The sequence below is a fragment of the Mixophyes fleayi genome, chromosome 4 (genome assembly GCF_038048845.1).
Source record: "Mixophyes fleayi isolate aMixFle1 chromosome 4, aMixFle1.hap1, whole genome shotgun sequence".
Taxonomy (NCBI): Eukaryota; Metazoa; Chordata; class Amphibia; order Anura; family Limnodynastidae; genus Mixophyes; species Mixophyes fleayi.
This window is the reverse complement of record NC_134405.1, coordinates 40,664,425-40,677,934: the sequence shown is the minus strand read 5'-3', so window position 1 is coordinate 40,677,934 and position 13,510 is coordinate 40,664,425. Positions and strand designations below refer to the sequence as shown.

The window sequence follows — 13,510 nt, the reverse complement described above, 5'->3', positions numbered from 1 at the left end:
GCCCCCCTTTCTAATTTCTAAGGCTGCTGACGGCTGCACACTGTGCAGGTCCGTTCAGCATTGGCAGTGTGCTGTCCCGCTGCTCTGATTGTGTTTAAAACATAATCAGAGCAGCCAGGCAGCACACTGTCACTGCTGAACGGACCTGCACAGTGTGCAGCCGTCAGCAGCAAGCCCCTGCTTGGGGGGGGGGGGGGATCGCCCCGATCGCCCCCACCCTGGATCCGCAACTGAGATAGATAGATAGATAGATAGATAGAAAGAGAGATCTTCTCTCTCAGCTATAAGTATCCTGATTCCTCTTTGTCCACTCACCTGACATCTCCTGAAACTGTTTTCTATTAGTGTGTGGTGTTTACTGATTTACATGTGTACTTTATACAGAAATTAACCACTTTGTTATCTGAAAATGGCAATTACAAACAAAGAACAACCTTTATACTTTTGGGTTTTTTTTTGCTACATTTGTAATATTACCATCACTGCCCCCTGCAGGATTTCTGAGGAAACGGCATACATTTATTCATTTTGTTTGTCACTTATGATTGAGGGCTGTATATGTAGATGACTCAGTCTTAGATATTGTGAGTAACTATGTCCTTCATTGCTAGTTGTACATTCAATATATCTATGCTCCTTCTCTCAATCCAATAACTTTTCTCCGTTATTTGTACTCGGTGGATGGTAAGGACCAAATAGAAAAAAAACATTTCCATGCTGCCCCTGGACAGTATTACCTTAGACAAGTGCCTAGTTCTCCTGTACTAAAGTCCGGAACACTGGACGTGCGATGATGGCCCATTCTGATGTCTTTCTTTGTCCATGTCTATCGCTCAGCTCTACAAAGCGTCCAAAGTCCTTGGACGACAGTGAGTTAGAGAGCCCGGTTGATGACGTCTTTTACCCAGGTACAGGCCGGTCACCTGCAGCTGGGGGAAGCCAGGCCAGCGGGTGGCCAAATGATGTGGACACAGGTAATATAGTCACCGTTATGTGTCTGTTGCTTCTTGTGCTTTGACTATTTATCCTCTACAGCAACCAAGCCACTGACACCAAGGGCCGGGTTGAGTGGGTAATACTAACTGAGGGAAAATTAGCTCATTAGTACATAATCATACTTGTCAACTCTCCCGGAATGTCCGAGAGACTCCCGAAATTCGGGTCGGCCTTCCAAACTCCAGGGAGAGCAGGCAAGTCTACCGCATCCCGCAAATCCCTGGCCAAAATAACGCGATTCACGGTCAATTGGCCAAAATGAGGCGATTGGCCACACCCCACCCCTCCCTCCCTCTAGTCACGCCCCTCTCCCGGACTGCACTGCCTAAAAGTAGGCAAGTATGCATTATGTCTCATCTGTCGATGCAACTATCCCAACTTTTGTGGCCGAGGGCTGCAAAAAAAAAAAAGACGAGAACTACGGCCCCTGAAGCGACCGTTCATATGCCTGCTCTAAGGGCAATGGCTAGCTGTAGATCTGTGGAGACTGGACTGATTCCTATGCAAACATTCGTGGTCATAGATGCAGATCACACCGTCATTTTATAAATGCAGAATGTCCTTCCTGATTAATAATGTCACTGAATATATGCATTGTAACCAAGGTAAATCTCTTCTGTACACCTGCATTCTACACCTGTGGAGCTCACCTGTACTTTACATATGTATCTTTTTTGTTATTTGCATGTTATATGAGGAAGATCAGTATTACACAAAAGTATTACTTAAGACAGGAACGTTCATACTAGTCCCCATTAATTGTTGTAAAACAGTTTGACAATTCGCCTGGTGTTATTACACATGCTTCTAACACAAATCTGCAAATTGTACAGCAGAAAAAGTAATCTACTTCTCATTAATTATTTAGCCTGTAACAACTTTTATCCGTCAATAGGTGGTGATGCAACAGCACTAAAAATACAATGAATAGTTTGCTTTTCTTGCTAGAGACAGATAAGCTTTGATGTGAGGATTAAGTAAATAAATAAAATTATATATATATATATATATATATATATATATATATATATATATATATATATATATATTCCTGCCACTATACCTTGCTACAACCAAACCGTTAGACTTTCCTCTTTATTCCTCTCAAGGACCCGGCTCTCTTAAGAAGTCGGGCAAGCTAGAATATTGCCAGACCAGCTCTTCTCGCATGGCATTTACCCATCACCCCCTCCCTGTGCTGGCTGGAGTGAGACCAGGTAAGTGAAGGACATTGGGGCAAATTAGAAAAAGAGGGGGAGGGCTATATACATAAGGCGGAGGGCTGTAATTTTAGAAAGCACAGAACAGATAGTGCTCATTAAGACAGAATAACATACCTGGGAAAGATAAAGGTATAATGTTGCCCTTTATACACGACAGATCATGATAAATGCCGGCTGTTTAGCAAGCCAGATATCTATCGCATAACGAGGATAGGATCGGCTTCTGTTGGATTGCTGTCAGTTTATTGATGGCTAATTGTGGCTCACATCTCTTTGTGTTGTTATGGTTTGTAAAGTTTGTTAACTTTAAGATTTTTTGTGGCATATTCAATTGTCGGCGGAAATGCCAAAAATCTTGCGCTTGTTGCACTATTACCGTTACTACGGTAATAGTGCGCGTAAAAACAGCTAATACGGTAATTTTCTCGTTGGATTTCAGCTCGCAACGGTACTAGTTTTTCCACGGCGCGGAAAACTAACAATTGAATATGCCCCTTTGCGTGCCATGGAAGTAGCGATGATCGTATTAATGTAACGTACTGAGAAATTACCTAAATATAAAGATGTAGGTTGGCATGTTTTGAAAATAAATGTAAAAAAAAATGTAAAAAAAAAAAGTAGCAATATTAGTATTAGAGAACCAAAGATAAGCTATTTATTTAAGGCTAAGGTTTGAAAACTGTCAGGATTTTAAGTGGGATCTCTGCTTTTGAGTACACTGATTGGCAGAAATGCAGTATATTCCGTTGGGTAATACATGGGGGTCATGGAATACTGGCACACAGGAGGATTAATTAACAAATACATTAACATATTACAATAAATTGACTACTGATTTTTATTTATTCATTTTTTATTCCAGGGAGCCCCCGAGCATCAGCATCTACTATACACTTCCCTTCAACGTCCATTATCCAGCAGTCCAGCCCTTACTTTACCCACCCAACAATACGCTACCATCATCACCACCACAGCCAGGACTCCCTCAAAGAGTTTGTTCAGTTTGTCTGCTCAGACACCTCTGGACAGGGAGCAGGGCAGGTGAGTTTACAGAGTCATTTTCAGTGTAATTTTGAGATAAGAAACCTTCCAAATCGACTTTTAAAATATTCTAGGAATCTTTAGCCATAAAAATTATGTATGTGCATATTATTTATCTTAATCATTTTTAGATGTTTTATTTTTAAAATATATTTATTTGTATTTAATTATAAAATATAAATAATAATTTTAAAACAATTTATTTCTTTTCAAAAAATTATTTTGCACTTTACAATTATTGAGAAATTAGTAAAATATTTTTTTAAATAATATTAACTAAACATTTTAATAAATTGTTTTAGAACCTTAGCAATTTCTTTCTATATTTCTTTTGTTTTATTTTGGAAAAACAAATATTTTGAAATATATTTATTTTAATTTGTTTCATTAATATTTTTTATATAAAAAAAATGTGTACTTTTTATAGAATTTAAATTAGAAGATGTGCTGTACGTATTGAACTTATTTTAAAACTCGCCTATTGGGGGCTGTTATCACTGTCTTGTAAATCTGTAAGATTTATATGTTACGTGGACATTATGACAAAGCGTCATTCTTGCAAAACATTGTAATAATAAATTAACCAAGTTAACGTGAGTATACGATCATTCATCCAACCCTTGGAGCTGCACTAAGATCTCATCACAGAGCTATCGGTGTACGGTGTATAATATTAGTATTTTATAAAGGAGCTGTATAAATAGGATCATACCCATCTGTGGGTGCAGTGAACATGCTGTAATATAGATAATAAACCGTTGTTACTTGAATTCCATTCTAGCGGACATTTAGTAGAGCTGAGCTTTTTGAAAATGTCATGAATGTAAATGACCATCCATAGCCCAACCAGAGATGTATGTACTATGTATTAATGAACAGAGAAAATTATATATATATATATATATATATATATATATATATATATATATACATAATCATATATATCTTTAATAGTTGTCCTCTTTACAAAACAAACCAACAACTATATTCTGGTCGGATTTAGTGCTATATATGTCTTGTATCTGTTTTTGTGTTGTATACAGTTGATAGGGCTTAGGTGCTGTGTACGGCATTTATCAGCCACTGCATATTTCTGTATAAAAAGTCTCCCTAAACAATAATATTGCCCAAATATTAGATTGTCAGCTCTTCTGCATATACATCCCCTAGTATAAAAAAAACTGCGCTGCTGTTTTCTCATGGTTATATATATTTTTTGTAAACTCGCTTGCTTCCATGTTGTGAACCATGTATTTTCCATTTCTTTTATTTTTTTAGTAATTAAATGCATTTTTAAATATTTTTTTTATTTACATTTTTTTCATTTCATACAATATATATTGCTTATTTAATTTTTAGTGAGTATTTTTTATATATTTAAATTTCTATAAATGGTTCATTTACTATGAAATGTAAAATAATATTGTTTTTCATTTGGAAAAAAAAAAATCTGTGGTTTACATCTTGATTATTTAGGTGTTATTATTTGTAAATATTGCTGATAGAGTTTTTGATGACTTTTAAAAATCATTTTTTTTTTATTTTACGTTTTTTAATTTTTTGGTTCCCACGGCTTCCCGCAAGTTTTTGGGCATAGGATGGGCTTAGGGACTGTGCGGGCGAGGGGCCGTTCTGAGCTCCGTTTACTCTCGTTTTGTTATTTATGTTGTCCGCAGCCCAGCAGCGGGGCCCAGGGGAAAATGTCGGGTTCCTTTTTGCTGCCACCCCCTGCACCCGTGGCCAGGCCTGTCCCCCTTCCCCTGCCAGACACAAAACCTGTCACAAGCAACAACATTGTCCCAGAAGGAGGACTGTCAGCACCAGCATCGCCCTGTAAGTGAAATTAATCCCCCCAAAATGCCCACACACAAAAAGTAGTTTGAAATCCCTGTCTCAATTTGTCCAGTCCGTGTGAGATTGGGGGGAGGGAGCAGATTAGAGCGGGTTATCTGGCAGAATAGTAAAGAACAAAATATAGAGGGAATATCGGTGCAAAAAGAGAACAGAAGGGAGAGAAAACGGGGGTACAAGTAGGGGACAATAAATACTGGATACAAAAAGAAAAATATAAGTGAAACAAATAATAAAAAATAAATTAAAAAAATGAGAATATCAAATAGTTATTACGCAGCTAATGAAAACACCAAAATAACACTTCTAGATGTACTTTATAGAGACAGATCACAGGGCAGGTATAACAGAAACCAAAAACAGATCCAGGAAAAGCAATCTGTGGAGTAACAGGTTACTAGTAAAAGGAAGATGAGATGATATTGCAAATTATTCTTATCACCCGAGCTATCTATCATGTACTGAATGTTCTCACAGTAGAGGGATAGGGCTCAAGCTCATTTAATTTAAAATCAAATTAATTGCAATATTTAAAGGGAAGAGTGCTGCATTGTATTAAAAATGGTCATTGCTAAACAGTATGATATAATTACATACACCAGGTTACATAATCATTGAGGGTAGAAGAAAGATATATGTCCATCAATTTCAACATGGTACTTACTCCAAAATAATTTAGCAACCTATAATTCAAAGGAATGCCAAAATTTAATTCAAAGGGATGCCAAATTTTATTTTTCGGACCATACTTATTCTTAGGTACAATTTTCATTTGTAGCAGCATTATTTGCAATATGTTTCCTAATCAGGACAAATTCTGCCAACCGTTTCCCAGGCACTTTGTACCATGCTTCCTGCTCGCTCTACTGAGATTTAAGGTAATGTCGCATGAGCGATTAAAACGCCAGTGTGTCAGCGCTAAACCACTGAGACACAGTATCAGATGGAGACTGGGAGCTAACATTTCTACGATTTGCAATCATTAGTTCCAAGCCTTTGCTAATTACCATGTGTCAGTGTCTTAGGGATTACGTGTCGCACTTAAAAGCCAGCAGGTTAATCGCTATGTGATATTATCTTTATAGTGATGCAGTATGAATAGCCACGTCCAGCTACAATTTGCATGTAAATATCAAAGATAAACTATTATGAAAAGCGATGTTCACAATATTTCCTTCACCTTGGTCGTTCACCGCTATCTTTTTTTTTTTCTTAGAAAAATGTAAATCCTTCCTCCCTTTAACTAACAGAACAGGAATTGTTTTTGTCCCCAGAGACCCCTGCCATTACCGACACGCAGTCCGTCAGTCTTTGCAATGATGTGCGGTTTGTAGGGCTACATCTTGGTAACGGCACGGGCACCAGAAGATAGAACTCCTACCATTCTACTAGTCAACGGGAGAAGGAGATTTGGGTTTAAATAAATAAAAGTAGAATTAAAGCTTCATAGGTGGTAGACAATTAATTTGAAGGAAAATTTGCATCGGTTCATAATACATTATAATATATAATTACAGATATTTTGGGGGCTGATGAGAACTCACTGCAGTGTTTTTCAGTGGGATTACAGACAGGAAGTGTGCAGTGCACAGGAAAATATCTCCCTACACAACCTCACCTATCTTTAGTTGGCATAGTCGGCTGTGTCCGTTAGTGCTCGTTCACACATATGCACTGGGACAATGGGTAAAACGCGTGAAAACGTGCGCTCCCTCGTATGAGAAATAGGTTGTGCTGTGTTCTAAGATTTGAAACTCGTAGAACGCAGTGGTGGGAACGAGTTCATGAGAAATCATTCATTTTAGCAGCTGAACAGCATATTAATAATGGACAAGTGTGAACGAGTCCTCACACATATATTTGTAAATAGTTATCATTAGCTCTTTTATATAGGCCAGATTTTTTCTTAAGGCTTAGTCATCCCCCAACTATAGCGTCAAGGCGCACTAGGACCAGGTTTTGCTTATAATTATAAGTATAGATCTCTTAAAAAGGGTTTTGCCCATATCAGGGGGTTAGATGCCAATCGTGATTTTGGCGACAAATGACTCGGAAAGGTTTGAAGAGGGGTATTGACTTTAGCACAGTAGAGGGACGTTTACAAACAATCAAATGGCGCCCCCTAGAGTGCTTGCTCTTCCCCCTCCGCAAACTGTTGCTAACTTGACGTTACCAATACCAGCAATTTCAGTATACTAAACTACAAACCAAAGGGTTTAGGGAACATAAATTAAAGTACGCCACATGAACAAACATCCTAAGTATATAAAATATAGACATACTGGCAATTTAATCCTAACTGGAGGCAAGCACGATATTCTCAATAATCTCAGGAAAGAGTCAGAGGATGGATGTGTATTTTGGCAATCAAATGGGTTTACTCCAGGGTTTCCCAAACCCAGTCCTCAGGGCTCCCCAACAGTGCAGGTTTTCCGGATCACATGTGACATAATTAGGACCACCTGTGGATCTGTTACAATGTGTCAGTCAGTAATGACTACACCTGTGCTCCAGCAAGGAGATATGGAAAACCTGCACTGTTGGGGAGCCCTGAGGACTGGGTTTGGGAAACCCTGGTTTACTCGATTGCTGGGCGGTGACCTGGACTGATCGGCAGTCATATTTCCTTTCTAAAATGCTGATACAAAGTTATTTCCATTTGTTGGCAAACATTGATGCTAAGTGACAGAGGCCTATCTAGAAACAATTTCATTCCTGTCACCACCCCAGAAGAGCTGACAATCTATTCCCATGATAACCCTTAGTGCTTTGTGAGGAAGATTTGTGTCATGGGTGGCCATTTGTGTCTGTACCAGAAGTGATGTAAAAGGGTAGTATTGTCTAAGCTATGGAGTGGACCCTAGTCCTTAACTCATGCCCTGGGGATCTGGGCCCTATTAATGTGAAGGAAGAAACAACGCTTTGTACGCAAGCTGATGTCTAAACTAAAACCTCTTATAACTGCTAGTGGGGAATCCTGGTCATAAAAGGGATTTTGTTGCTGGTAGCAGTGACGTTAATCATGCAGTTATGTATTTACCCTGCAGCATTACGTCTTTCACCTAAAAAGGTAGGGTGTGGCTTGTACTACTCAGGAAAGGGGTAAAATAGTGAAAATAACAATTGTCCTGTCTTTAATGCGGGGAAGGCAGCAGAGAATTAATGGCCACATTCCTGTAGCTGACAGAGGGAAGAGATATTACAGTATGTGTGCTGTAGCCAATTAGATGTTTGTTCTCATTTCCTAAACTGCACTAGAAAGATGTAGGCTAGATTTTGATTGGTTGATTTGGGTTTCAGCCCACAGACATGATGTGACAGGATAGGTCCATAGGAGACAAACAGTTCATAACATGCACGGAACGGAATAAATATATCAAAGTTCCATCCTAACAAGGGAGTGGGGCTTCAACTGAATCAATTTAGGTACAAGTGCGTTTTACTGTTAAATGCTGTTAGGGTACACGGTGTGTATCCTGTGTAGTCAGACACACACTAGAAACGCACTAGTATTTGTATACACGCATGTCGGGTGTGTATTTAGATATGTGTGTTTGTGTAGGGGGAGTTGTGATGTATTAGTTTTGTGTCTGATTGCTTATATCTCTCTCTTTCTCTTTTTCCCCATCTGTTCTGTTACCTGATTGTGTGCGCATTTGTTACATTGTACCTGTCGCTCTGTGTCACATTGCGTATAATGTGTAACTGCATTACCATTCGTTTGTCCTTAACACAATGTTTTTGTGGCTGTATTGTGTTACTGTATGGCATGACCTTGTTGCTGTTGTGTCTATTTTGTTTCCGTGTTGTTTTATTGTGCTACTCCGCTGTTCTTGCATCATTCCATTGTGTCGCCATGTCATTGTGTTGCTGTATTGTGTTGTTGTGTAGCATTCTCAGCGCCTCCCCCAGCCGGGTCCAACAGGTTTGTCACAATTGGATCACGAGACAGCAACTTTCTGAACCTCCCCCAGCAGTCTCAAGTAAGTCAGCGATATTCCCTAATCTGCAATTCACCATTTACTAAACACAACTCTCCCTAATGTTTAATTCAGCACCCCTAATCTGTAATATACCATGAACTAATCACAGCTGTCCCTAATCTGTAATACGTCCCCATCTAATCTGTAATATGCCTTGAAATAATCACAGCTGTCCCTAATCTGTAATACACCCCCATCTAATCTGTAATATGCATTGAACTAATCACAGCTGTCCCTAATATGTAATATGCCCCCCATCTAATCTGTAATATACCATGAACTAATCACAGCTGTCCCTAATCTGTAATACGCCCCCATTTAATCTGTAATATGCCTTGAACTAATCACAGCTGTCCCTAATCTGTAATACGCCCCCATTTAATCTGTTATATACCATGAACTAATCACATCTGTCCCTAATCTGTAATACGCCCCCATCTAATCTGTTATATGCCTTGAACTAATGACAGCTGTCCCTAATCTGTAATACGCCCCCTAACTAATCTGTTATATACCATGAACTAATCACATCTGTCCCTAATCTATTATACGCTGTTAGCTATTTGCGGATCTCCATAATCTGTAATACATCATCCCCAATCTGTTATATATACTAATTATGGTTCCCTTGAATCTAAAAATCTAATCCATACTGTAGGTTTACTAATAAAGTATAGCACACCATTTACTAATCCCAGATTTGTGTTACATAGCTGTTAGTCTGTGATATGCCATTTCCTAATTACGGCTCTCGATTTATAGTACAATGACATCATTTACTAATCCTAGTGTTTTCATAATCCCTGACATAACACTGGTGATCTTGAACACAAACATTATTAAACACTTGTCTTTCTAATTTCTAACTAAGCACCCCCTAATTTGTTCTCCCCAATCCTCAATAATCCTTTTACTAATCCAATCTACTAATCCAATCTCCCCCATTGTTAAGTAAATTGTTTAACGCGTTTCTATAGTACACCAGTAACGCAGTGCACCCAAATCTGTCATCTGGGCTGTTTAACGTCAGTTGTGGGCAAAGATTAGGTCAGTAGTTCCCAGTCTGCGATAAAAGAAGGGGTAACTTGTAAGTGTATCTGAAAATGTTTTTAAAATCCATTAGTACAATACAAAAATGCACACTGTATTCTGTTTCTACGCATTCTGCCGGAGGATACACTTGCACATTTAAAATTTGGGAAACGAGACAAGAGCTCTTTAAGAAAAGGAAGAGGTTTAGTGCTTGGGCTAGTTTTATGTGGTTATCCGTGTGGAACTACTAGTCTAAGGATGCCAGCCAGTTTCGTAGCTCTACAACAATAGCTAGGATTGTTTTTAGGCTCCCAGATGGCAGGTCTAGAGTTGAATCCTCTGACAGATTTCCTTTTGACCACTGGTTCGGATTGAATTTTTGGCTAATGTTTAGGATTAATATGTGAAATAGGAAGAGAGCTTAGTCCTTTTTATGTTTTAATTCACTGAGGAGATCACATTAATTGTCCCCCCATTCCCCCCCCCCTCTCTTTTTAAGTTTTAACTCACTTTCTAACTGGGATATATCATGAAACTGATGTTCCTTATAAACGTCAACATTAGTGCTTCAATGCTAAATGGTTGAATGGTAAAAAAAACAGACTTATCACAGTGGTGGGGTTATGATAACAAACAGACCCTTTAGCCTATTACATAACAACCCTTATACTCTCTAAATACTATATCCTAGTCGCAGTCTATACAAAGTATTTGGCAAAAAGTAGAAGTAAGGCAATTTTTACACAGGGATTACAGCAAAGCTAGAAAAAAGCTCAAGCAAGAATTCATACAACTTACACCTAGCGCAGTCAGCTCACTCTCTTTCTGATCAATTCAGCTTGCAAAAGGGAGAAGGTGGCCCGTGACCTACCAGTTACTTGTAGCCGAGAGCCGGACCATTATGTGGATCTTGCCACTGGATAAATCCAACCATTGTTCACAATAGAGCTCAATAGAAGAGCTGCCATAAACCTTTATTGTCGAATTATAGATAGCCTGCAAATCACTTGACAATGACCTTGATGTAATGCAACATGGTTCATAAAAAGGAGGTTCCTGGTGGAGAAGACCTATCTATGTGCTATAGATACAGATATCACCTAAGCCATATCTGACTCCACTTGCAATACCAAATGAGTCAGATAAGATTCTAATTTTTGGTAATGGGATTTTATAGAATGCTAAACTTTTATTCAAAGAGATCGGACCCAGTCGCATGTTTTCCAGCCCACCTTCCATGAATTGCCAGTTCACTCTATCAAACGCTTTCTCAGCGTCTGTTGATATTAGGATGGCGTTTTGCAACCAAATTGGCATTTTGAGTTTTATATCAACATTTATTGTAGAGATTGGTCAGTCTGGACCAATGGAGGGGTATTTTCCTTCTTTCGGGATAACTGCAATATGGGCATCTAGGGACTGGGCTGAGAAGAGGCAAAAATCTGATATGTGTTTAAAGGCCCATAGGGGGAGTGAGGACAGTTTTTCCCTGAATGTATTGTAGTAAGTTGACAGAATCTATACGTCCCAGACTCTTTGTGGGGAGGGGGGAAGGGGTAATATTAAGAAAGATTCAGTGGATGAAATTAAACTCTTCACTAAAACAGATAAATGCATTACACTACACCATATACTATACACTCACATACTGCACTGAAACTCAGTCATACGTGACTGTATTCTTTGACTTGGTTTATTCACACTAGCCGAAGGGCGCTTGAGCTGCGCAGTTCATGATGTGACACAACTCTTCGTACTTTGTAACGCATCATTTCCTAAGGTCTATGTAGTGTGTGATGCATCATCCCCTAAGGAGGAACATGGCTCTCTGTAGTCTGTAACATATCTTCTAATGTGGAACATGGCTCTCCGTAATCTGTAACATATCTTCTGATGTGGAACACAGCTCTTCCTAGTCTATAACGCATCATCCCCAAATGTAAAACACAGCTCTCTGTAGTCTATAATGTATCATCACCGAATGTAAATTATGGCTCCATAGTCTGTACCATGTCTTCTGATAATGTGGAACACGTCTCTCCGTAGTCTGTATCACATCATCCCGTAATGTGGAACACGTCTCTCCGTAGTCTGTATCGCATCCTCCCGTTATGTGGAACACGTCTCTCCGTAGTCTGTATCACATCATCCCGTAATGTGGAACACGTCTCTCCGTAGTCTGTATCGCATCCTCCCGTTATGTGGAACACGTCTCTCCGTAGTCTGTATCACATCTTCCCGTAATGTGGAACACGTCTCTCCGTAGTCTGTATCACATCTTCCCGTAATGTGGAACACGTCTCTCCGTAGTCTGTATCACATCATCCCGTAATGTGGAACACGTCTCTCAGTAGTCTGTATCACATCATCCCGTAATGTGGAACACGTCTCTCCGTAGTCTGTACTATATCATCCACTAGTGTGGAACAGGTCTCTCCGTAGTCTGTATCACATCATCCACTAATGTGGAACACGTCTCTTCGTAGTCTGTACTATGTCATCCACTAGTGTGGAACACGTCTCTCCGTAGTCTGTACTATGTCATCCACTAGTGTGGAACACGTCTCTCCGTAGTCTGTACTATGTCATCCACTAGTGTGGAACACGTCTCTCCGTAGTCTGTACTATGTCATCCACTAGTGTGGAACACGTCTCTCCGTAGTCTGTACTATGTCATCCACTAGTGTGGAACACGTCTCTCCGTAGTCTGTACTATGTCATCCACTAGTGTGGAACACGTCTCTCCGTAGTCTGTATCACATCATCCACTAATGTGGAACACGTCTCTCCGTAGTCTGTATCACATCATCCCGTAATGTGGAACATGTCTCTCCGTAGTCTGTACTATGTCATCCACTTGTGTGGAACAGGTCTCTCCGTAGTCTGTATCACATCATCCACTAATGTGGAACACGTCTCTCCGTAGTCTGTATCACATCATCCCGTAATGTGGAACACGTCTCTTCGTATTCTGTAACATATCATCCACTTGTGTGGAACAGGTCTCTCCGTAGTCTGTATCACATCATCCACTAATGTGGAACACGTCTCTCCGTAGTCTGTATCACATCCTCCCGTAATGTGGAACACGTCTCTCCGTAGTCTGTATCACATCTTCCCGTAATGTGGAACACGTCTCTCCGTAGTCTGTATCACATCATCCACTAATGTGGAACACGTCTCTTCGTAGTCTGTACTATGTCATCCACTAGTGTGGAACACGTCTCTCCGTAGTCTGTATCACATCATCCCGTAATGTGGAACACGTCTCTCCGTAGTCTGTATCACATCATCCCGTAATGTGGAACACGTCTCTCCGTAGTCTGTACTATGTCATCCACTAGTGTGGAACAGGTCTCTCCGTAGTCTGTATCACAACATCCA

General features: G+C 39.7%; 1 protein-coding gene across 9 annotated transcripts in view; it reads left to right on the top strand.

The window, feature by feature from the left end:
• Positions 1–13,510, top strand: part of NFIX (nuclear factor I X) — a 121,195-nt gene that overhangs the window by 95,684 nt on the left and 12,001 nt on the right. For 4 of the 9 annotated variants that reach the window (XM_075206717.1, XM_075206718.1, XM_075206719.1 and 1 more), the window contains 5 exons: positions 838–974; positions 2,082–2,213; positions 3,082–3,260; positions 4,937–5,093; positions 9,003–9,094. In XM_075206717.1, coding sequence (XP_075062818.1) covers positions 838–974; positions 2,082–2,213; positions 3,082–3,260; positions 4,937–5,093; positions 9,003–9,094 — 697 coding nt within the window. The remainder of the gene's footprint in view (positions 1–837; positions 975–2,081; positions 2,214–3,081; positions 3,261–4,936; positions 5,094–9,002; positions 9,095–13,510) is intronic. The other 5 variants (XM_075206720.1, XM_075206723.1, XM_075206724.1 and 2 more) reach the window with 5 other exon arrangements.